This window comes from Phaeoacremonium minimum, assembly GCF_000392275.1.
Source record: "Phaeoacremonium minimum UCRPA7 unplaced genomic scaffold PA7_03_scaffold_606, whole genome shotgun sequence".
NCBI classification, from domain to species: domain Eukaryota; kingdom Fungi; phylum Ascomycota; class Sordariomycetes; order Togniniales; family Togniniaceae; genus Phaeoacremonium; species Phaeoacremonium minimum.
Genome location: NW_006921508.1, coordinates 34633 through 59621, shown reverse-complemented (window position 1 = coordinate 59621; position 24989 = coordinate 34633). Strand labels below are relative to the sequence as shown.

The 24989-nt window shown below is 48.4% G+C and overlaps 4 protein-coding genes across 4 annotated transcripts; 2 read left to right on the top strand and 2 right to left on the bottom strand.

The window, feature by feature from the left end:
- Positions 1 to 638: 638 nt before the first annotated feature.
- Positions 639 to 2337, top strand: UCRPA7_8722 (putative putidaredoxin reductase protein; the record flags this gene model as incomplete). Its single annotated transcript, XM_007921233.1, has 2 exons — positions 639 to 858; positions 920 to 2337. 2 exons carry the CDS (start codon positions 639 to 641, stop codon positions 2335 to 2337), a joined length of 1638 nt encoding a protein of 545 aa, XP_007919424.1.
- Positions 2338 to 2862: 525 nt separating this feature from the next.
- UCRPA7_8721 (hypothetical protein) lies at positions 2863 to 3891 on the top strand (the record flags this gene model as incomplete). Its single annotated transcript, XM_007921226.1, has 2 exons — positions 2863 to 3454; positions 3530 to 3891. The coding sequence occupies 2 exons, from the start codon at positions 2863 to 2865 to the stop codon at positions 3889 to 3891; spliced, it is 954 nt and encodes a 317-aa protein (XP_007919417.1).
- A 4044-nt stretch (positions 3892 to 7935) lies between these two features.
- On the bottom strand, positions 7936 to 8325 carry UCRPA7_8720 (putative short chain dehydrogenase reductase family protein; the record flags this gene model as incomplete). The annotated part of the gene is made up of 1 exon (XM_007921228.1): positions 7936 to 8325. One exon carries the CDS (start codon positions 8323 to 8325, stop codon positions 7936 to 7938), a length of 390 nt encoding a protein of 129 aa, XP_007919419.1.
- Positions 8326 to 9405: 1080 nt separating this feature from the next.
- UCRPA7_8719 (putative duf895 domain membrane protein) lies at positions 9406 to 10146 on the bottom strand (the record flags this gene model as incomplete). Its single annotated transcript, XM_007921231.1, has 1 exon — positions 9406 to 10146. One exon carries the CDS (start codon positions 10144 to 10146, stop codon positions 9406 to 9408), a length of 741 nt encoding a protein of 246 aa, XP_007919422.1.
- Between the last annotated feature and the right edge of the window lie 14843 nt (positions 10147 to 24989).

The window sequence follows — 24989 nt, the reverse complement described above, 5'->3', positions numbered from 1 at the left end:
GCCGCCGTCTAGTGCCGTTACCCCCACCATTACTATGGTATGCACTGGAGCCACTGGACTGTCAGGGCAAACGGGTGCTGATAGCTGGCGATGGCGGGGCAGACCACTCTACTAGGGTCATCATGGGCGTCATTAGTCCAGCGGGTGTGCTGCAGCTCCGACCACTCACAGCGAGGGTATTACAGCACGATGCACCTCGCCCTCCACCATCCTCAGCAAGACGGAGCATTGCCGACGATTGCAACATCGACTCAAACACGCTCTAACACTTGTTAGCCCCTCATCAGTCTCGTAGACGGCTTACTACTCACAGTCCAGGTGTTCCTACAGTTAGGTTTGGCACTGATAAGCCCCCATAGACACTATACCCAAGATACCCAATATACCTCTACTGTACTGCGCCTACCAGGCTGCCTGTCTTAATAATTGTTAATCCCCCCGTGTGTCTCTCCTCTTCTCGTTCATCCATAGCCTTCAATCCTCTGTGCTTCATGCATCTCCTCCCCAGAACAGCTTCATCACTCCGCTGTATAGCCATAGCTAGATCAATACAAAACAAGCCATCGTCATTAGCATCCTCATATCCCACATCCCTCGCCAGACCAAGGCAAGTCCGCCCGTTTATTACGACCTCGGCTATGTCGTCCGAGTACAAGATCAAGGGCGTCACCTCACTCGACCTCAAGCCCGGTGACAAGCAGGAAGTCGAGCTCGAGGGTCTCGACGACACCAAGGTCCTGCTTCTCAATGCCGGTGGAAAGGTTCAGGCCGTCGGCCCGAAATGCACACATTACGGTGCTCCGTTAGTCAAAGGCGTCCTGACTACCACCGGGCGCTTGACATGTCCCTGGCATGGCGGTGCGTCGACTCCTTCATGTGTCTCGTATATCTTCTTGAGCTAATCTCCCTAATTTTCCAGCATGCTTCAACGGAAAGACTGGCGACATCGAAAATGCACCCGCCCTCGACGCACTCCCCGTATTCAAAGTCGCCGAGCGCGACGGCTCCTTCTACCTCACAGGCGACGAAGCAACAATCAAGGCCGGCCGGCGGAAGCCCAATTTCAAGTGCAAGGCACAGGGCGGTGCACAGGGCGAGAAGGTGGTCGTGGTGGGTGGCGGATCGGGTGCCATTGGAGCGATCGAGGGCTTGCGGGAGAAGGGCTTCACCGGCCCCATCGCCATGATCTCAAACGAGGGCTACCTGCCCATCGACCGGACGAAGCTGTCCAAGGCACTGATTGCCGACCCTAGTAAGATTGAATGGCGGGACAAGGCGTGGTTCGAGAGCGGCAGCGTGGAGATCTTCGACGATGAGGTCACGTCCGTGGACTTTGCGAGCAAGAAGGTCGCCACGAAGAAGGGAGAGAAGGTCGCGTACACAAAGCTGATTCTGGCAACTGGCGGCACTGCTCGCGTCTTGCCGCTGCAGGGATTCAAGGTCTTAGGCAACATCTTCACGCTGCGAAATGTTCATGACGTGCAGAAGATTACCGGTGCGATTGGCGAGAAAGGCAAGAAGATTGTCATCGTAGGCTCCTCCTTCATCGGAATGGAGGTCGCCAATGCCACTGCGAAGGAGAACGATGTCACCATCATTGGCATGGAATCAACACCGCTCGAGCGAGTTCTTGGCAAGCAAGTCGGTGCTGCGCTGCGGAAAGGTCTTGAGAAGAACGGTGTCAAGTTCTACATGGATGCATCGGTTGACAAGGCTGAACCCTCGACCTCCGATCCGTCTAATGTCGGGTTCGTCACCTTGAAGGATGGGACAAAGCTTGAGGCAGATCTCGTCATTCTCGGCGTTGGCGTTGCCCCTGCTACCGAGTATTTGCGTGAGAACAGTATCGTCAAGCTCGAGAAGGACGGCTCTCTCAAGACGGACGAGAATTTCTCTGTGGTTGGTCTGAAGGACGTCTATGCCATTGGTGACATTGCCACATACCCGTATCACGGGCCTGGCGGTGATGGACGGTTTACTCGCATTGAGCACTGGAACGTTGCTCAAAATGCAGGTCGTACAGTCGCGGGACACATTGTCGCACCCACCAAGCAGGCCGAGTTCTTCACGCCTGTGTTCTGGAGCGCCTTGACCGCTCAACTGCGGTATTGTGGTAACACGGTCGGTGACTACGACGACGTCGTGATCCAGGGTAGTTTGGAGGAGAGCAAATGGGCGGCGTTCTACACGAAGGGCGAGACGGTAGTCGCCATGGCAAGCATGGGCGTGGATCCTGCCATGACGCAGAGCGCAGAGCTGATGGCATTGGGCAAGATGCCCACAAAGTCCCAACTGAAGGACGGATTGGACGTGCTGAGCTTGGGGGCGCCAGAGTAGAAGAATCTCGGTGCCTAGCTACTACAAACGATAATAATGGGCTGCTTCTGGCTGGCTACTGCCGTGATGTAATTCGCGATTTGATTTACACGTACAAGCCTATAGTGTGTTTCAACCCTAAATCCGAGCTCTTCGCATCCATCGCGTCTGTTGTGGGGGCTTAGATCAGATCACCTTCCAAGCATAGATCAGGGCTGTGTTCCCATCTGCAGTGCTGCAACCCCAAGCGAGTCTTGGCTTTCAGCTCGATGTCTTTTGGCCGTTGCTCATTCGTGCTGTAGCGAATGTAGGAACCAGCATGCTCATCCTTACTAATAACATCCCAAGGCATCCCCAGATACAGTGGAGGTCTGGGGGCCTGTATCTGGAGTCGCGATCAGTTGGTTTCGACGTCATAATCCTATATATGTATTGCGCTGCCTCTTTCAATTGCTTTTATGCAAGGTGTCGTGTGTTTTCCTTCGTCGTCTAGAACAATTCGGAATTGTCTCCTGTCTGTTTCGCAATTCCATCAACTAAAGCAAAATGGTGTCAACCTGGGCGTTCACCGTGCTAAGCATCGGCCTTTTCTACACTGGCTGCGAGGCATCCCGTCTAATACGGCCCATTTCGGCGCGGCAGAGCAATTCAACCTCCGGCAGCAACAGCACCAGCAGCGGCGGCGACTTGCCGGACTATCTGAGTCCACCAAATGCCACTGGGTCATATGCCATAACCGGCTTCGACCTCTCGCAACCATACGATGCTGCGAAGAGCAACGAAAAAGGCTGGAGTCTAGATATCGCAGTAGCCACAAACAGGGTCGTAGACGATGTCACAAACAACGAGACAAGAGGCAATCCTACATACTTGTCTTTGAAGTCGCCGGAGAACGCATTCGAGAGTGCCGACTTTGACTCTGGCTGGACCATCTGCGGCAACTTCTGGGACATTGACGACAATGACCTGCAGGCGTCGTTTCTGGAGGACAATGGGACGTGCACGAGCGTCTTGTCCGACGAGTGCATCGCCGACATTGAGCAGAAGGCTGTCAACTTCACCAATGACGGGACGTGCCCGAGTCATATTGAGATTGACACGAAGAAGTGCCCCGATTTCGGCATCTCTAACGCAGTTTGTGAGTCTGAATCGTCGGCATTGTGCCTTATCCTTCGGCTTTTGCATGAATATAAGCTGATTCATATTTCAACAGCCCGATTCACAGGGTCAGTCGCTGGAGATCTAGAGGACTCGCTGAATAACCAGACGAGTGCAGCCGGCTCAGTCATGCTGTACAGCGTTCTCTTCCCGTACAGTCATCCGGCCAACACCACGGAGACCAGCGCGGTATACGACGAGGTCATGCAGAAGACATGGCCGTCGGTAGTGACCTTCTATTACGACGACGGAAATGGCGTCAAGGCGTTCCCAACCGTCCGATGTCTGCGAGCAAAGGATTTGGCAGCTGGCAGTCAGCAACCGACGCCTTTGGAAGGTGCTGCAGCGGTTCCAGGTGTCTCTGCTGCACTGGTCATGGCAGCAGGTGTTGCGGCTGTATTTATCGTCTGGATGTAAGATTGTACAGTGTGATGACTTATGACTATATAATTGGAGAAGTTTGAAATATTTCAAAGAAAATTTGAGGACTCAAAACTAATGGTGAAATTCCCTTGTCGATGTCGAGTATGCCAATTTCTGACCCAACTTTTACCATGTTGCCTACTTATAAGCTCTCTCAATCAAAGCCTTAATTTGAGACTTGTGCTTGCACTGTCTCCTGGAACAAAGCTTCAGTCCCCAGTCATTCTACCTCGTTGCAACTCCTTTCGAAATTTCTAAATGCGTCACGCCCCGGTTTATGATCCGCCTCCCTCTTGTCTAATTTCCTTCCATCCCATATCCTTTGATTCATCCAACCATATTTCCGCAAATTACAAAACAGTCTAGGTTTATTAGCATAGATGCTTTAGGAAAAGAGAGATACTTGATGAACTTTGAGACTTGAGGTGTAAAGCTATTGTGTTTACCTATTTTTATGAACAAGGCAAATATGTGGCGTGTTGTCACACTACTGAAGTATTCAACCTTCGCAGTTGCCTACCGTAACCCCCAGTATGCCAAGAAACCTGCACTCGCTATGACGAAGGCCAACTTGCGTCTTCCAGGGTAAAAGGTGTATCTGGTGTACAATCTAGAGCAGTATCCGCCCAGGCGCCACAAACAGAATCATCAGTGATTGCGACGCCAATAAAACTCTGTTCATCCTCAATCCCACCTGGGTACTCATACCCGTTGGCATATGTAGCTTTGCAAGCCTGAATATCACCGTATTGATCGGATTGGCAGTTCAGTGTAATAGTGTCGACAATGCAGTCAGATTTTAGAGTAACTGCAATAATTGTTAGATACTATTTAAACAATGAAATTCATATCCAGTCCACTGATATGAACACTATGACTAAGGCATTGATAGGTTCATGTACAACTTACGCGTGGTACCCTCGTACGCGGCACAAGGTGAGCCTCCGCCTGGAGCGTCGCTGCTGTAGAGCTCAACTCCGTCATTATTCGTGATGGTAAACCCTGTTGAATGGCTGACTTCGTTACCCTTAGAGCCACTGATGGTGCTGAACCCTTTCGAAGAAAAAAAGAAATTCATTCCAGTGTCAGCAGAGGCAGGCAGCATTCCCCCGAGGAGGGCAGCGCCGGTGAAAATGAACTTTAGAAACATCCTTAAAGGCTAGGTTGTTATCGAAAGATCTATTTGGAAGAATCGCTTGAGACGTCCTAGGTGAATGGACTATCGACTGTGTTGTTTGTTGAGATGTCTCCTCGAGCGCATACGCTGTCTTTTATATAATAGTATGCATCATTCCTGCCCCGTATAGCCGTTGTTAGCAATCTCATTGACGTCAACAGTAAAAATGAGGATCGTGATCTAGAATAGTAACAAGGATAAGCTACTCGATTCAGTCATGATTGCCGAAGATAATCGTGTCGTGCCACCCCGTGCCACATTGGCATTGTAGTGGGCCACACATCAAGTAAACAATAGGTAAATAACGAGTACCCATCACAACACCAAGCTCAAAGGATGAGAAGGTCGCAATGAAACAACTGACCATGTGTACTAAGACACTCGTATTATACGCTTCAGTTTACGAAGCGGACATCTTCATCCGGTAGACAGTCTAAAGACAGCAAAGAATACATCATATTACTCGATAATTTGATCTAGGAGTTTCTTTCTAATATATCTCAATGTTGACTCTAATCATATCTGCCATTACATAAATCCTAGAAACCTCTTTTTGGAGCATGGTGTTGAGCAGATAGGGCCGATTGTGAAGGCGCTTCCAATATCAAAGACCCACACATTTTTGAGTTCTGAATGTAACGTAGATAGATGTATGAGAATTCCTACAAAGTGAGTTGTCAATTGCTCTTGATTTCTGATTTGATGCTTATGGCACAAATGTCTTCTTTCTAACGTGGGAACGACCGGAATCATCACCAGATATATTTTTCACCGGCCTTACTGAAGTGAAGAGCATTGAGATGATATCAGAAACAATTTAGATGAAAGCTATATCTTCGGGGGGAAATAGGTTTATAGCCTGATACATGATGCAAATCGCTAGTGGCTAGTACTTTGGAGATGGGTATGGCAATACACAATACAGTAGGAAGGAAGGCCCATGTTTTGAAGATTCTATAGGAACAATATCTGAATGGTAAGCTCAAGCAGCCGTAATGCTGGTTACAATAATGAACTTGCCTGATCAATTCAAATTAATACAGGAAATACAACTAACGCAAAATAGAAATGTCATGGGTGTGCTACACATGCGTCTGTCTTGCTCTATGAAGTCAATAGATAACTCTTCGTGAGATATACTAAATGTACCTCAAGACCACCACTCATGTCGATGGTCCTTTCTTTCACCTTGTCAAATGCTGTATTTCATGAATTCAGGTTTAAAATCTCTTTGAATCAAGCATGTTATTACAAGCAACTACCATTGGCCAAGTTTCATTAGAGACTAAGCTGTGGCGGGTGGAACAGGGGAAGCATCAGGATGTGGAGTCATATCCTTCGTTTCCACCCTCTCTCTTTTCCCCCCACAGATGAACGCATTTTCATACCCAACTAACGGGCCGTCGAAACTCCGTCACCTTGAGGCAGACAAGTTTCTGGCAGGACTTGAGCCACAGAATGGAAGCCTGAACCCTCCCAAAGAGCAAATAAGATTTTGAGAAAGGAAAGACACCTTCTGCGTACTTTACTGGTGTACACTTCTACCTACATACCGATCATTATTACCATAATCTCTCTGTATCGTCGTATCGCCGCTCAATATGACTATTACCGAGAGTGAAAGTGAATCATTCGAGCGGATCGTAGAGAGGCTGGCACTTAAGTTAATTTGTAAGACTCCTTTTCAAAGAGCGTTTCGTTTAGAATTTGTACTAAATTGTGCAAGCATCTCTAAGAACGGGTGACACCGAGTCTCGGATTGTTGTCGGAATAGCCGGTGTTCCTGGCTCAGGCAAGTCGACTCTTGCCCAAGACGTATGCCAGCGTGCCAACGACATTTATCGGCAACGCCACCCCGAGTTCAGAGCGAATATAGCTATTGATGTTCCAATGGATGGGTTTCACTACTCGCGGGCCCGCTTGAGAGATTTTCCGCCTGAACAAGATGCGGTTCATCGTCGTGGGGCGGCATTCACCTATGACGCTGAAGGGTTTTACCAACTCGTTCGGGAGTTGGTCTCGAAGCCAATGAAAGAGGTTATGGCCCCTTCATTTGACCACGCAGTCAAAGATCCAGTAGACGGCACTTATAGGATAACCACAAGTCATAAAATCGTGCTTCTGGAAGGTAACTACTGTGCGTTAGATCGGCGCCCGTGGAGCGATGCTGCCAATCTGCTATCTGAGTTGTGGTATATAGATGTACCATCCGAGATTGCTCATAGGCGACTGGCGAAACGTCATCTTGCTAGTGGAATTGTGGAAGATGAGAATGAGGCATGGCTGAGGGCAACTGGAACTGATGAGCTGAACGCCCAAGATATTCGTCAAAATAGACTGAAATGTACCGAGGTGGTTTAAACATAGAGTAATCAATTCTGAGTCCTTGGAACTCTCATTGTACCTCCATTTCTTATTGAACCAAGCTGGACAACTTCTATCTTTATATGCCAAACCCGTGGAAGACATTCAATTGCACATCTACCAAGCGCAGTGGCCCCCATCCACACGGAGATCAGCCCTGTAATATGAGGTTAATAGAGGCATATGACTTTGAAAAGGGGGTGATGTTACCCAGTCATGAAACTACTCGCATCGCTGAGTAGAAAGAGCACTGGACCTCTGAACTCGTCAACTGTACTTAATCGATACAGCATGTTGTCACCGGTCCACTGGCTCTCCATCCCTGGCTTCTTCAATGCTTCTGCGGTTGCAGCTGTTCGAATATATCCTGGAGACAGACTGTTGACACGAATCAAAGGCATGCCTTTGCGTGATCCCCATTCGGCTGCCAAGGATCTGGCAAGTTGCAGCACCCCTGATTTTGAGGTATTGTATCCTGCGGTATCAACGCCCTTTTTTCATAGCTTGTAAGCATAGTTTTGGAAGTTTCGGGTTTGACGTATTACCTTGTTCGCAACAGTCCCACTCATGCTGGCTACTAGCACCATACTTCCACTAACATCAGCTTTCTTCATCTCCAGTGATATAGCTTGGGCAACAGCGAATGTGCCGATAACATTAATTTCCATAAGACGTCGGAATCTATCCACCGAGAACTCATGTGCTGGGTCGTTATCAGAAACACCAGCAGCAGCAACCAGGCCACGGATTGGGTGCGCGAGAGTTGGTACAACGGTTGCGAAGGTTGTGGCAATCTCTTCTGGCTTGGTCTGGTCGACGCGGTAGTAGCTGATTCTACCACCAGCGGACTTGGCGGTCTCTTCTAGGTGCCCTAGACAATTGTTCATATCGGATTAGCTAAGAGAAGACGCATGCGTTGTGAACTGACTCCATGGCTCAGCTGGCGGTGTTGAAACTATGTCAAGACCAATGACATCTCCGCCTGCTTCCAATATAGCTTCGGCGACCTCAAGACCTAGAAACCCAGCTGCACCAGTGACTGTAACATGCTCAGTTCTTATGGTCGTCGATTTACTGTGAGAATTTATAGATAATCCTGAGGTCGTAGCTTACCTACGATTGTCCGGCCTACTAGGCGGAGCAAATCAGCCGATCGAATGTGCGGCCCTCCTTGACGCTCCTTGACCTCCCGGAATTCAGGGCCAGCAGTGTTGCTCATTATGACTTCAAACCCACTTAAGACTAATATACACGCTAAAGATAACAGTTCTGTACACGCGTAGAAGATTCCGAATCGCCTTGCTTGTTGTTTCTTTTATTTTCGATTTAAATGGTGGAGAAGAAAGGCGTAGGGATTGTACCACCTCGGGTCACACCTAGACTTATGCCGTCAGATGGAGACACCTTGTGGATCGCAGCACTCTTAGGTCGAAGCAGCGCCTTACATAACATGACACGGCCCGGACCAGATGCACACCCCACCACGAGCGTTGCGAGAAGGATAACAAGGACGAAGCCTAGATACTGGCCAAAGACCGTTGACGTCATTCTCAATGGTATTTGTCTTTTTGTATGCTACAGATGGAGCTATGTTAGGGAGACGAAATCGCACCTGGTCGGCAAATGTTCAGAAGACACAGCAATAGGCTAAGGCTGGAAAGAATTGTCTTACAATGTACATCTGAGACTGGTTCTACCTATCATTGAACTCTATCATGCATCAGTCACTAGCACATATGAAGCGGTATTAACAGAACCCAATGGTGTAGGTATTTGGCTTAATTGTAGTACATATGAATGTAAGTATAAATCTTGCGATATGTTATATGCAGGTATTGTATTACGCACTATTACTACTCCAAAGTTAGGAAGCAGAGGTCCTCCTCCTCGTTCCCATAAGTCAACCAGATATCGAGACTAGATCCGTCTTGGAAGCTTAAGTCTTTGGAGATTACACGGGCCTAGCTCTATTTATCCAACTTCATCTCAGGCTCTTGGCGGATTTCCACAGACTGCTCTGGATCGGTCGCTCCGGACATCCCTGAATTTTCATCTTGCATGATTTCGTGAACTTTTACACCATTGATTATACCAATTTTGAAAACAACAAAGGCGGAAGGGATAATGCAAGCCGCAAAGAATGACAGATTGACCGCGACTGCACCAGAGAGCGGAAACGTGGCCTGGTTTATAGAGTTGATCCCGTAGGAAATGGCCTGGCCGCAACTCTCCACGCCTCGAATAACGGCACTTAGACGGATCAGATCGGCACCATCCTTGTTAACCGTTCCAACAAGCCAGTAGAGGTAGTCGTACATAAGGTTGAAGCCGACGAGCATGAAAATGTAAACGCAGACTCCTCTGCCAAAACCGTCGTCTGTCCAATCTAGCACGGGCTTCGTGTCCCGTCCTTCGTAGTCTTTTGTAACGATCATCGCGTAGATGTACAGTGAAAGTTCGAAGGCGTAGATGAAGACAAAGGCTCCTACGGCTCTTGCGTTCAATGTCGGTTTGCGCCAATCCAAGAAGAATCCCAAGCCGAAATTGGAGACAATCACGCAAGAGCTGGCGACCAAGGAAGCTAGGGCACGAGCCCGAACTGTGAAGTAAGTGGCATTGTATGTTGAGAAAAAGGCCTCGGAGAAGACGCTTTGGAAGATCATCGGGAGTAGAAGGAGGATCTCTTTGCGGCAAAGTAGCTTCCACATAATCCTCAACTCGGATTTGAGTCCTTTAGGGAGACTGATTGCTACTGGTGACCGATCTGACCTTTGGACTTTGTCTGGAGGTGATAAGAGAGCCGCAACAAATGGGCCTAGAGCTTGGATTGAGATGAACACCAAATACGTCTCGACACTGATGTGGCCCTGCTCCCTGTTGCCGGCATTTACTCCTAGGGTAACGGAGCCGCCCACCATCTGTCCTACGATACGACTTGCGAGCCAGAAAGCGAGATATTTCCCCCGTCGATGCTTTTCTGGGTATGCAAGGACAATGGCACCCTCTGTCAACCAGAAGATTCCCGATGTAATTCCGTCAATGACACAGGCAACCATCAGATACCATGAGTTGCCGTACTTTACGTTGCAGTAGACACTGGCAGCATAGATGGGAAATCCGGCCATTCCAAATGCGAAGGCCCACTTCAATCCAATTCTTGAAATGAGCGAGCTTCCGAAGATGCAAACAACGACCTGAAGGCAAAAGATAACAGAGTTGGCGGCGTTGACGTAATATGGATCAGCCGAGCCAGCACCTCCAAGACCGTTCATTGCAGCCCATAGACCGGGAGCAATAAATGCACAGCAAGCAACAACCGAGACATTGAAAAAGGTCGTCCGGTACCAGGTGCGGTGGCCTTGGCCCGAAAAGGGGTCTGCATCATGGCTTGAACTTGAGCTCATCTTTTAAGGTGTGATCTTTGATAAATTGATAGCTTGGAGGTGTAGCGAAAGTGCCAATAGGTGAATAGAAGTTGTCGAGAAACCGCCTTATTAACCAACCGTTGCACCTTATATTTAACTTACGAGAACCGCAAGGCTTCCCCGTGGGGAAGCCGATCACGCATATTCACGGGCCGTGTTCAAGCCGTGTGGAGGGAAAAGTGGACATGAGGATGAGCTAAAGCCGGACCGCTGATCACGGAGCCAGGATGGCACAGTCGTTGTCTACCTGATTACTTGTTTACGGCCCATCTCAAAGCCGTACTTCAGGCAAGTTAGACCCGGTCCGTATTTGCAACTCCACTACCAACCTTGAACCCGAGCAGGTGAGAGAAACGTCCAAGAGTACGAGACAGTAACTTTACACGTGTACAAGCATCCTTTGCTTCTTTCCCCGCAGTATTAGAAACAAATCACTCTTCTACTCAATATGACTTCTTCTCAGCTGGTTAAAATATATCATTGTATAAAGATCCGTTTGCTAAGCTTCTGCGCTTAGTGGGCGGCCTTTGATTAACAAATGTACGGACGCTCTGCTTCTCCTTTTCAGGCAACAACCTCAAATTCATCTCTTGCTCGAGGAGGCATTCCAGATGGCACGTGTTGTACTTGAGTTAATCGCTCCGCGGCGTCTTGAAGCAACTCAACGATTTGAAGAGTGGAGAAGCGAAGATCGTAGAACTCGATAGGTAGAACACATTGCGATATCGGGCTTCGATGTTCTGCCACAGCGGTACGTATTATTATTTCGAATCGTTGCGCAAGCGGACGACTTTTACCACAAGAATGAAGATAAAACGCAAGGGAGTGCAGATTGGCGGGGACATCTGCGTCGAGAGCTTTCGAGTGCACTGATTTAGTGTTAGCTTCGCAGATATCTTTCGGCGAGGAGGCATGACTAACCAAGGTAGAATCGTGCTGCTACAAAGATGGAGAATATGAGCTGGGGGCTTTGGGCATCTAGCTGATCTTCTGCGATTCGTCTGATCTTCGCTGCCATGTTTTCGCAGGCGTACACGCATCGACTAGAAGCAAATGCCCACTGGTCGTAGACAATTAGAAAGTGTTGCTATTGCGCTATCAAGCAGTCAAAACGCGATACTTACCGCCTCATGATTGCCCTCGATACCCTTAGGAATAGGTGCCATTCTTTGCATTAGCACAATAACGGCCCTGTTTCAAGTGTCAGAAGAATTCACATATTAGTTAGTCTATAATTGATTCCAAACACTTACGTATTAAGGACACAATTAGCCAAAGTGATCAGAGGCTCCATCTCCCCACGGGGCAATTGCTCTTTCTCAGCGTTGATCAATCGAAAGAGCGCGGCGACAAACTCTTCTCGCCAGTTCGTAAGCCGCTCGTCTAGTCGTTGAGCTTCGCTTTGCCAGTCCAACCTCTGTTCCAAAATACCTAGGTCGTACGGCTTTTGCAAAAAGCGATGAACTACGCCAAGTTCTTCTATGCCCAAAATGACACAGAGTGACAATCCAGAGAGTAATTGTCGTGCCGTAGAAACGGATTGCAGAATGATGGGCTCGGGGAGGGCCCAGATGGACTCGGAACAAGGTAGGCGTGCATTAGGTAAGACCTCGAATGGAAGAAAACAGGTGGGTAGGCCCAGCGTTGACATGCTATCCAACATTTCAATGACCCAGAAACCACGTATTCGTTCTTCTTGTTCGACTGCCGAACTCTCAATGGATCTTTCCAGTTGGCGAAACCCGGATACATATGGCCAAGATGTCTGTGCCGCTGTCAAGGCAAGGTCAAGGAGTAACGATAATCTACATGGATCAGTACTAGCCTACAAAGTTTACAAATCAGACTTTACCTTCTGCATATAGCCATGATGCTCCAGTACTGTGTCATTTGACCTGCCGTAAAAAAGTGGATGGACACGATCAAAAGAGCTTGAACGCTTTGTAAAGATGAGTGAGCTGGCGCATGTTGCATGACATAGTCTCGCGACTGCTCGGCAAGATGTCTTTCCTGTGGCAAGAGATTTTGCAAGTCGAGAAGAACAACTGTTGTAAGCGCCTTCCGTACCAAATCGTATTGCAAATCCGCCGGATCACGGATTTTGTCGAATGATGTTGCGTGGAGGATCGGAAACCAAGGCTGATACTTCTTGTACCAAAAATGAAGAACTCTATTGACAAGCTCCGGAATCAGGATCTCCTGTCTCGTTCTTGTCACACTATATTCTGCTACAATATCGCTAGGCAGGTGATTATCGGCCGGCACATCCCGTTCGATCGAAGGCCTTTCGTCTGCAGAGGAGGGAGATGGAACATGCTCCATTGATGCATGATGATTTGAATTCCATCTCTCGTCATCACTGTGATCGAGCCTGGCTTCGACTCTGCTCAAACGTTCTTCGACAGAATCTGTAATCGAATCGAAGGTTTAGCAGTTTTCAGAGCGGGAAGTCAGTAACGTGAGGAGACATACGTAACTGCCTCTCTAGTTGTGACACATACCCTGCTCGCAGGCCTGGCTGATGCTGTCTCGGTTTATATTGGCATTCGAAGTCGTTCTTTGAACAGAGGCCGCACCGAGGCCGACGGCGATCACACGCCACCTTCCGTTGACGACATACTAAGCACCTTGAATATAGTAAGCGGGGACTCTTTCGAAGCTGGCTGCAAGAGAAGAAGCCCGGATATCACATACGCGAGCCTTGACTCAGTCTGCACTGAAGACATATCGTCAATACTGACGGCAAACGATTCCGTCGTCAAGGGCCGTGTCTAGACCGAGAGCACTTGTGCTGGCCCTATATACTCCTTCTGTCCACAAAAGAGTGGGCCGTATGGATCCCATACACTCCTCCTCCGCAAGCAAAGATCGGAGATCATCGGAGTGCATCACGCAGGTCACAGTCACGAGTTCCGGACTACCTGCGACAGGCCGTTCTTTGAAATGGGTCAATTCTGTCATTAGCTCCAGTTTGAGCGTGCACGAAGTCTGACACGCTCCACAACCTGTCTCTTTGCGGGGATTTCATCGCAGTCTGCCGAAAATTGTATTGTGGCTGCTATTCCCACAAAGCGGGAATAAAGCTCGCTGGCACAAAAGGCTCCATGAACGGCCCATACTAGTCGCAGCAGCCCAAGTCCGGTCCGTCTTGCTAGCGAGGAAGGTCTATAACACGCCAGGACCACAACAGGGTAGCGGCAACGACCGTTAAGATCTTCGCTCAATTCTCCTTGCGAATCTCTTGTCATAGGCCTTAAAGGGTAGTTGCTTCTCTTGTCTTATAGCAGCGAGTGAACTGTACCGTTGCCGGATGGTTTCCCCTCAGACAACGCCAACATCTTGAGGAAAATGGCTCGAGATGTGCGTAAAATGACCCCAAACCGAACTGCCTATGATAGGTTCTCATACTCTCTAGAATAATATATCGTGTGTCTTATACGGACCAGGCAAGGTTCGATTCGAGGAAAGAGCCATTCCAGAAATCCAAGACGCTCACGATGTCCTCATCCGTATTGCCTATGTCGGAGTTTGCGGAAGCGACGTGCATCTGTACTCGCACGCGGGCAAGGTTTCTGAGAAGACTCCACTTGTCATGGGCCATGAAGCATCTGGGATCGTCGATTCTATTGGATTAGCGGTTACGAGGGTGAAACCTGGTGATCGTGTAGCGATCGAGCCCGGTTACCCTTGCCGCCGATGCAAGCAATGCAAGGGAGGTAGATATAATGTCTGCCCCGACATGAAGTTTGCCGCCCATCCCCCGACTGACGGCAATCTCTGTCGATTCTTCAAAATTCCGGAAGATTTTTCCCATAAAATCGCTGACAGCCTGAGCCTCGAGGAAGCTGTTCTTGTGGAGCCTCTGAGCGTTGCTGTTCATGCCGTGAGGCTTGCTGGACTAAGGCCAGGTCAAAATGTACTTGTCCAGGGTTCTGGCACAATTGGTCTGCTTGTCGCAGCAATGGCAAAAGCCGTCGGCTCAAGTAATGTCTTTGTTGCTGATATCCAGAAAAGCAAAATAGACTTCGCCAAAAGCTTCACCAACTGCGTCACGTTTGTTCCAGATCCGACCTCAACGCCGGAAGGAGAAGCAGAAAGATTTAAGAAGGAGATGAATATGCTGAATGGTGTAGATGTTGTACTGGAGTGCACTGGCGTAGAGTCATCAGCTCAAACTGGACTCCATGTATTGACAGCGGGCGGGGTATTTGTTCAAATCGGGATGGGGAAGCCAGAGCAGAAGCTTCCTATATTGGCCATGTGCGAAAAAGAGATTATCCTCAAAACATCCTTTAGATATGGACCAGGTGATTATGAAGCCGCTTTAGACTTACTACAATCAGGAGCGATATCTGTCAAGAGGTTGATCAGCAATACGGTCCCGTTTCACAGAGCGGCAGAAGCATGGGAAATGACAAGAAGAGGCGACGGGATCAAGAATTTGATTGAAGGTATTCGAGATTGACACCCGAGGGAAGCAAATAGCCGGCTGATGCTAGGTTAATCTCGAAGCTGAAATCAGATGCTTGTGGGGGGGAAATGTCGATGTCATTTAGCTAGATATTAGATATCTAGTAGGTAGTGTCCACAACCAATCTCAAATATATGGGTGAATGCGATTAAACTAGGTAAATGTCAACCTCGTCAAAGTTCCGGCCCTTCCAATCGATTCTCTTTGTCCAGCGCATGGCTGACCCTATCCGCCGGTAGTGGTTGGGATAATGCTCGACGGGCTCTAGTAATAGAAAGTGTGTCGCGCAGTGCCCATTCGTCGGCGTGTTCCAATCGAATGTCGCGAGGAGAAACAAGTCTATATTGAGCATCTGGGGAGATTCGAGTGGGCATGAATCAAAGTGAAGGAAATAGTTCTTCGTCTTATACCGTCTCCCGTCGTCATACTCACGAACAATCTTTCTCTTTCTAAAAGGAGCTTTCTCTAGGAGCCCCTTAATCCGAAGTCTACACTGGAAATCGCTGCCTGAGCTGCTGTCATACATGACTAACTCAGCACGAGGATGCGTGGGAGGATACATATACATGACAGGATGTGGGCAAGCCGCCCAAGACCATGATGGCGCTTTACACGGGATAATAGGCTCGTCGACCTGCCGTCGCTCGCTCACCTCCCAGCAGAGAGACTGAGGTAGATGCGACTTCCATAATCCGAAAAGATAAATCTCTCCAGTAAAGCGCCGGGATACAACGTCGACGAGACCCTGCAATGCAATAAGTCGATCTGACTCGCGCCCTAGGTCCATGGCAGAGTACTCGCGTATCAAATCAGTCCACGAGCGCCAAAGGTCTGACATTGATGACGTTTCAGCCAACCAGCGGTCCGGTTGCATGTAAGGCTGATTTTGGTCGAAGCTGACGGATATTGCATCACGCGGTAGAAACTCGGAAGCACGTTGGTGTGGGCACTCCCACCACAGAGCACCTCGTCCCCAATGTAAGACACGGGTTGAGAGGGCACGCTCTTGCAAGATCCACGCACGTTTGTACATGGAAGCTTCTTTCACATCACTTTTCCAGCGCGGGAGTCCGGGACCTACACGCACAATCCTTTGACGCGCACCCTGTATCAGCCAAGGCGACAGTGTGCAGCTGTCAGCGAACACATCGTCTTTTCTAGATTGGACAAAGCCCTGAGCAGTGTTCTCGGCAGCAGTAGCAGCAATGGTACAGTAGGAGTTACCGTAGTACGTGGACATTTTGTAGGCCTCGTCCTTGAAATCGCCCGGGTCGGAAACATCTCCTGTTGACCCGTAAGTAGCTTGGATGATACAGAGAGCGTCGATCCAGATGTAAGCTATACCCATTGCTCGTGTCACGTCGATCGCGTCTTTGATGGTGTTGGGCAAGGAGGCGACGTCAATTTGCTCTACCCGCGCTGCAATGTTATGTGCTGTTGTCATAGCTGCATTGTTGCCTTCGCCCCAGCGGTAGCTTAGTGTCAAGTACCTCCCTCTTTCTCCAGGTTGTGAAATGTGGAGTTTCGTCTGTGAGTTACTCTCAATGCCAACATCGATGACCCTAGTCGGTAAAATTGGTAGCTCCCTCTCAGTTGATATGGTAACAAAACTCTTCAAATGCTCCACGTGCTTTAAGCCACCGCATTCGCAAGGATGGTCCGCGTCGCACTGTTGAAGCCAGGGTCGAATAACGTCAAATGCCAGCTGCTGAAGTTCTTTGGACTTTCCCGATGAGAATTCTTCAAGTTGAATTAGTTTCAGGCCGCGAATACTCCTGGCCTTGCCAACACATACGTGCAATTTTTCTCATCTGTCCAGCCCGTGAAGTCCCCCGTTGATCCATTTCGCTCGGCAGGACTTCTTGCCACCCTAGAGTCAGATCTCCCCAGGTCCATGCAGACGGAGGGACCAGTTCCAAGCCACCAGTCTCGGATATGGTGATCCTGAATTGACCATGAAGGATGGGGAATTGCCCATTGACTGAGAAACGATTGAGCAATCCCAAGAAGAACGAACAAATCTTGCAGCCCTTGCGGGATGCCTCATGCAATCCGTCCATATCGTGGTAAAGAATATCTCTGTAGTGTTTACCCTGATCATCCTGTCTGCAAGTCCATGATACAGGTGTTGTTCTGGCCGTACTGATAGAGCTAAAATCCCGGAAGTCTTTTGAGAGAATAAATTCTGAGCTTATAAGTTGACACTTCGGGCACAGTAAAGCTGAGGGCTCCATGACAGAACGAAAATGGGGTTTAACAGGTGCTTCGGTAAGTTATTGTAGTAGAGATTCAAGGGTTCAAGTATAGTTTACTGATAGCTTCACTTCTGGACTCTAGGCTTTGAGCTCGAAATTGATTCCGAATTGTACGGGCATGAAGTTGCTCTTCAGCTCAGCCCAAACAGGTTCGTCGACTTCCCGAAAGAGCCTAACTACTCTAGCTGACTAATAGGCATGCACATGATCAACTGTTGAACACTGCTCCATGTATCAAATCTAATTCGTTGGTTGACAATAGGTCGGAGAGACTCAGCTGGAGAGTGAGGACAACTTCATATCTTGAGGATTAAATGACGCTTGGGTGTGACAGATTTCTATCGAGAGCCTAGGGATCGCCTTTCTCTTTCCCGCTGCATCCAGAACAAAAAAAAAAAAAAAAAGGGAGTGTCAGAGCATCAAAAATCTTGACACAATGTGAGATATCGATTATCTAGGGTTTGAACGTCATTCATCTACTGATTCGGGCTTCGCGATTAAATATTGTGTCCTGAAAAGGTTTACGGGTTTGGCATAGCGGATTCCTAGGCATGTGATTGACCTCGGCGAGCGTCTTTTCATAAACTTGACCTCCTCCGGTTGCATATGTTGACGAAGGCTTGCTAAAGCTAATCCCTTTGCCCTGGTAGTGTCTGGCGCCAATGAGGTCGGTCAAAGTGTGCATCCTTGCTCACACGGTGAGCCTCTGCCTAGGATTTTGAAGCCCTATTCGTTCACCTACGGGGTCATGTGTCTACGCTTATAGGTCCAAGATACAGCAAGAAAACGCATTTGCCGCGCTTTTTGCGTAAGCGATGCGACGTAAAAAGAGATCTAGACCAAACCTAACGTGGCAACGCTGTCCCCTGAAAATCGGAGATTTCAGGGGTAGGGCAGTCTCCTCCTTCTCAGCGCAGTAATCCAAGCAGGGGGTTTTTGAGCACAGGCCCCACTCCACGTGAAGTAACCCTTCCCCCACGTCTCCCCTGAGAAACAATCGAAACGACGTGAAGAGGCCTGAACGTGTAACGTTATTGTTCCTGAGCGTTTAAAAATACTGGCATCGCCTCCTGCGCCGCACTAAGCCGGTTTGCGTTCAGGGTCCGGTAAGTTGTGCAGAGTCCGAGCCCCGGCGTTCCAGCCCAGTCCAGTCAGATTGAAGGATCGAAAGGAGTGCCCCTGGCGCTTAGCACGATTCTGCGAAACGAAACACTTGGAAATGTGGTCTTATCTCTGCGTGACCCTCTTTGCCAATGCTACGAACACGTAGGCACTGGGGAAGCGCCATGGAACCTACAGTTGGAGGATGCTTGAGGGGCCATTTAATGTCTAGGTAGACTATATTAGGGATTAATAGATAACTGCCTGTTGTTCCCAAACGATCCAGCTATTTTTGAAGCTCCGATAAACTCTTGTCCAAGGCTTGCATGTCAGTTTAGACCTCTGCCTTTCAATATGCAGCAGGCTCTTCTACTCCTTGCTGCCCTTTCCGGGCTCGCCAACTGTTCGCCCACAAGACAAAGGCTACAGAAAAGGGCGCCGAAGGCCTCAGTTCAGTATTTGGGTGTGACAACGTCGAACTTGCCCAATGAGTACCGTGACGGGGGTGGAGGCGGCCAGATCAACGGCCTCAATTTCATGATGTTCTCTGACGGAATCTACACCTCGTCAGGAGTTCCACAGGATAATCTATCAAACTGGGCCAACTTCACGTCAAACTCAATTGCCTGTTCTGGTTATAAAGGCGCCGCCATTACAAGCCTTACCGACTACGGCACCGCGGCCAAGGGACCGTACCAGACGATTCCTTTTTACTATAGTAAAGGCGAGAGTGAGTCGCTCACGGGCATATGGCCGAACCAAAACATCGTGACCCTGTGTGGTGGGTCCTGTGGTGTGTCTTTTCCCTTGGTAGTCAATCGCACAGCCATTTCGGCTGGCAGTAGCGATGTGGTTATTTACAACACGGGAGTCCAAATCACCTTAAATGGAGACGTGCCTGTCGCTTCGCGGCCCACACAGTCACTGTTCTTGCATGGCGAACCGCAGTACGGCTCCTTTAGCGCAATGGCTGGCATTGACGGTTATCTTTATATGTTCGCACGCATTACGGGGACGACAAACAGTGACGGACTCAAATTAGCACGTGTCCCTCAGACTGCCTGGTCTGATCGGTCCCAATACCGTTATTGGAATGGGGCTTCATTTGTGACCACCTCACCGGCTGCTGACGACGGTGGAGCCGCCAACGTATTCAGCTGGTCGGAGGACATCTTTGGAACGAGATATGGACCGGAGTACGGAGACCTGTTCTATAGTAGCTACTACGGCTATTATATCTTGATCTTCGAATCTGCGGCTGCGGCGATCGACCCAAACGGTAAGCTCCCTGGTTCGAGAAACGTTTGAGCCACAAACTTCCTTCAGTGCAGCTGATCGAGTGTTAGTATACATGTCTTATTCTACCTCTCTTACAGGTGGCTGGTCGACCCCTGTGTCCATCTATCAGATCCCCTCGATTTCAGATGGCTATTCGTATTCACTTCATGCCTATCCTCAATACGACTCAACACAGCGTGTTGTACCAATTTCTTGGTCGACATATTCGAAGTCACAATCGTATTCGATCAAGATGGTCAATGTAACTTTTTCATAAAGAAAGCTAGGAACGAACGTTTAAGGGAATTAGAATATAAAACTATGTTTGTACATATTCGATATTTATTGTCGATTTACGAAGAGCGGCATTTGTGCTACATAATATTAGCCTACGGGGAAAAGCCTTTTCTTTCACTAAATTCTCGTTGCTATGCCGACTAGAGCCACCTTTTAGGGCGACTCGTGAGGATGATATTCCATTTTATCTCTAATCTTGCTGACTGTCCTAGCAAGGATAGAGCCAAGAGTCCAGTAAGCCGAGACCCAATTATTAACAACCTTCCCTTTCTCTTGTGCTGCTACGTCGAATATACCATTCGGACACAGATCAGCAGATATACGAAAGCAATGAATAGATTCAGCATGAATGGGCCGACTCATCGTGTCGGGAAATTCTGGGGTTAACAAATCTCCCCCGCATTTTCTGTGCCCCTTTCCACACAGACCTCCATGTTTTCGTCGCTGTACCACTGATATGCGGAGAGACAAGACTAATGACGTTTTGCTATATCACAACTAGACTACTGATCGGGTCCACAAACAAGACTAAAGCCAAGGCCAGAAACTCCAGTCCCGGCACTTCGCCTGAATATGGGGTAGCTGTTGGGAGGCATGTTGACCATTATCTCCACCGCAATTGGGTCTTAGGCGGACAAGAAGCAACGCCACAACAAGTAGTCAAAGGTCGATCTTTGTGTATAAATTGTGTAAGTTTTCCCCCCAAGCAAGTCGTGGATATCAAGGACAAGGTGAGCTGCGAAAGACCAAAGTATTGATGCCATGGCGATCGTAGATGCAGTGACTCAAGTCATGGCGGGCTTGTCTACTTCACAAGCGCTGTGCACATTATCTCTTGTATACTTTATTGGCCTCATAATCTATAGGATTTACTTCCATCCACTCGCGAAATACCCGGGGCCTTTTCTGGGCAAGTTCACCAGCTTGCCTAAAATGATAGCAATGGGCAGGATGGACAGGCTCACTTGGCAAACAAAGACCTTACGTGAATATGGCGGCGGACCTGTCCGTATCTCTACCAACGAGCTCCTATTCGGCGACATGAAATCGTGGACAGATATCTACGGTCAGAGTTCGAACCCTTGCACGAAGGAGCCCTTCTTCTACAACAAATTTACCGCAAGTGGTGCCAACAGCATCTTGAATGAGATTGACCGCACGCGGCACGCTCGACTCCGAAGGCTCGTGTCTCATGGTTTTTCTGAGAGAGCACTTCTTCAAGAGGAAGGCCTTGTACAACAAAGGGTTGACCTATTCATCGACTTGGTAATCAAACCAGCGGCTAAGATGGGCACGTGTGTCGATATTTTCGGCAAAATGATGGAGCATTATCTTGATATTGTCAGCTATTTGAGTTTTGGGAAATCATTTGATTCCCTTTCTGGCAAGGGCGAGATGACCCGCCATGATTTAGACCGATTGTAAGTTCTCAACTGTCTCTAGAAAGTCCAAAATCATGCTTTCCGGAGTCGATCTAATAGTTGATGAATTCGCAGTATGACAGTTGTTCCCATACAGTCATTCTTTCCTTTCTTGCGATATGTTCCCTCCAAGTACATCCAGGATGGCTATCAAGGGCTTGACAGGCTTATCAGGTTTAGCCAATCCAGTGTGAAAGCCTTCATGAAAAAGGTGGATCAAGATCCAGAATTCGCTAAAGGAACCTTCCTAAAGAACTTAGTCGACGCCGAAGACGCCGAGACTGGAAGTAAGCTATCATTCGAAGAACTTGTCGAGAACACGATCATTTTCCTAGTTGCTGGCAGTGATACGACGGCAGTGACTACACTCTATACAATCTGGGAATGCGGCAGAAATGCTGTTGTAAGAGATAAATTGGTGGCGGAAATCCGCACTGCCTTTCCTGATCGCCAAGAGCTACCAACATACGAGAAGGCTTCAAAACTAGTATGATACCCCTTTGTCTACATTATTCACGTGTAAAGACCTAGCTAAGCAACACATTTGACAGCCATACCTTGATGCGATCATACAAGAAACACTCAGGAAATACGGACCCTTGAGTTCTGCATTTCCCAGAGTCTCTCCAGGGCGTGAGATTAGCGGGCACTTCATTCCTCGAGGGACCATTGTATCAACTTCGGCCCACGCCACGGCAAGGGACCCCGTTGTATTCCCACAGCCTGAAGAGTATAAACCGGAGCGGTGGTTGAATGCAAGTAAAGAAATGAAAGACATGCTGCGGCCATTCAGCTATGGCCCCCGGAATTGCATCGGTAAGCACTTGGCGCAGATCGGCTTGACTCTGACACTGTCGAGACTCTATCAACTTTACGATATTGTCAATGATCCCATCATGACGGAGGAGATGATGAGACCAAAGGATAGAGGCGTGACTGCTCCTTGGGCAGCGAAGGTTTCCATCAAGCCGACCCCAGTTCATTAAGTATTTATGAGTTCAACCCTTCAATGAAACTATATTCCAAAAAGTCCTTGCAAGTATGACTCCTACATACCAGTAGACAGGTTTGCGTAGACCCAAGAAACATATTTCTCATATTGTGCTATGTGATACTATACTTACCAAATTCGTCACTAGTTTGAATGGCATTCTAGCTGGGGAAAGGCTTACTTGGCTCGAGAGGTCTCAGACAGTGGTATACCTACAAAAGGACCCATCAAATTGACCACGAAGTGAGCTATCATAGCAAAGAAGCACTGTAGAGGGATCAAAGCAAAAAGCTGATGTTGTCTTCCATAAGCAATCTGACTACCACAATTGCGACTACTGTTTAAGATCGTAAACAGCGAGCTGAGTGGCTTTGGTTCTGAGCCGATTTTGGATTTCGAGTCAGTGGCGCCCCCATGAATACCCGGTCATAGAGGTGTTACACTACACTAGGCAGAGCCAACTAAGAACTCCCGGGTGGAGGTGCTAAGGCATGCCGGGGTGGTTTAAGTAAACTTTGGAGAATTGCGGGGATGGTGATCATCAATACAAGCCATTCTAATGTATGATTTACAAGCTTCAAGAATATATCGGCACGCAGTTATTACATGATTAGCAATACCTATCATTTTTCTGGTTCGAAATCTAGAAACAACACTGCGACGAGATATAATGGCAGCATCAAGTTCCCAGCCAAATGTGAGAAAGCCCACCTACAGACAAATACATCTACACGCTGGTAACAGAGTGATCCAGGGCACTTCAAGCGAAAAAGGCCTTCATGTCGCCATAGTCGGCGCAGGCATAGGTGGACTTACTTGCGCCATTGCTTGTCGTCGAGCGAATCCACCGCTACAAGTCACAGTGCTGGAACGTGCGCCGACAATTCTCACCATTGGCGCGGGCATCCATATTCCTCCCAACTCGTGTCGAGTTCTCACCAAGTTTGGTTTACTCGACAAGCTTAAGCAAGCAGGAGGCTATCAGCTCGTGAATTTCACGTTGCGGAGATACGAGAATGGGCAGATTCTCGTTGAGAAACCTCTCATGAATCGAGTAGAGACAGAGTATGGGGCTGAATGGATGTGAGAAAGCCCCGACAGTGTCAGTTCCGCTCAAAGGAGAACGAAGGTACTGACGAAAACGATTTCGAACGACAGAGCCATCCATAGAGGTGACTACCAGAATGTGCTACTAGCCGAGGCTTTAGAAGCCGGTGCGAATATAATGACAGACTCGGAAGTCACTAGTGTCGAAATAGCAGATGACAGTTTGCAGAAAATCATACTGAAAGATGGAAGAATTATTGAAGCTGATGTGGTTATTGGCGCAGACGGTACGTAAAACCTGTAGATTTTTAATTTAGTCCGTTGGAACTGAAACGTTGCTGGACAGGATTGTGGTCTCTTTTACGGGAAATTGTGCTGGGACGCCCGTTCCCACCAGAAGAGACAGGAGACTTGGCATATCGAGGAACGTTTTCCCGAGACCAGTTGTTGGCTCTAGGGAATGAGAGGATTAATGAGCTGCTGGACCAGTCACACATGCAGGTATGGATGGGTCCAGGAAGACATGCGGCATTCTACCCTCTGAGAAATCACACAGAGTACAATCTTGTCCTGATGTAGGTTGATTATCCATCCAAACTAAGATATCTCAGCATATCTGGAGAGGAAAGGCAAATATAAAGGCTTTGCTAATATTTGCACAGAGTTGCGGATGATCTCCCGGCTGGCGTTCGAACTTCACCAGGTAATGTGGAGGAAATGGCGGCTAACTTTGAAGGTTGGGATCCAATGTCAGCAATCTTTCCCCCTCTCGAGTGTGCTGTCTTATGGCAATATCCTGACTTCTGTTTCTAGTCTGAGCGAGATAATTTCTTGTCTGAAGACCCCACTCAAATGGAAGCTCCTCCACTTCGAGAGTCTCGATCAATGGAGTAAGGTATGTATCCCGGCTTACTTGTGTGTAAGACTTTGAGGCTAATTGACAGGGTCCTATTGTATTATTAGGGGATGCTTCGCATCCTACGCTGCCATATCAAGGTCAGGGCGCTGCAATGGCCGTTGAAGATGGGGCTATTCTAGGTTTGCTCCTCGCAAGGCTACAAAGCGCCAGTACAGCGAACACCCGAGCAGAAAAGAATAACCAATTTACAAAACTGTTTCAGTTCTACCAAGACTTACGCAAGAAACGGACTGAGATCAATGTCGCTGGCGCAGTACAGACGCGGCACTACTACCATCTACCTGATGGTAACGAACAAATACTTCGCGACCAAGAGCTGCGCGCATTGTCCGAGTCAAACTGGAAG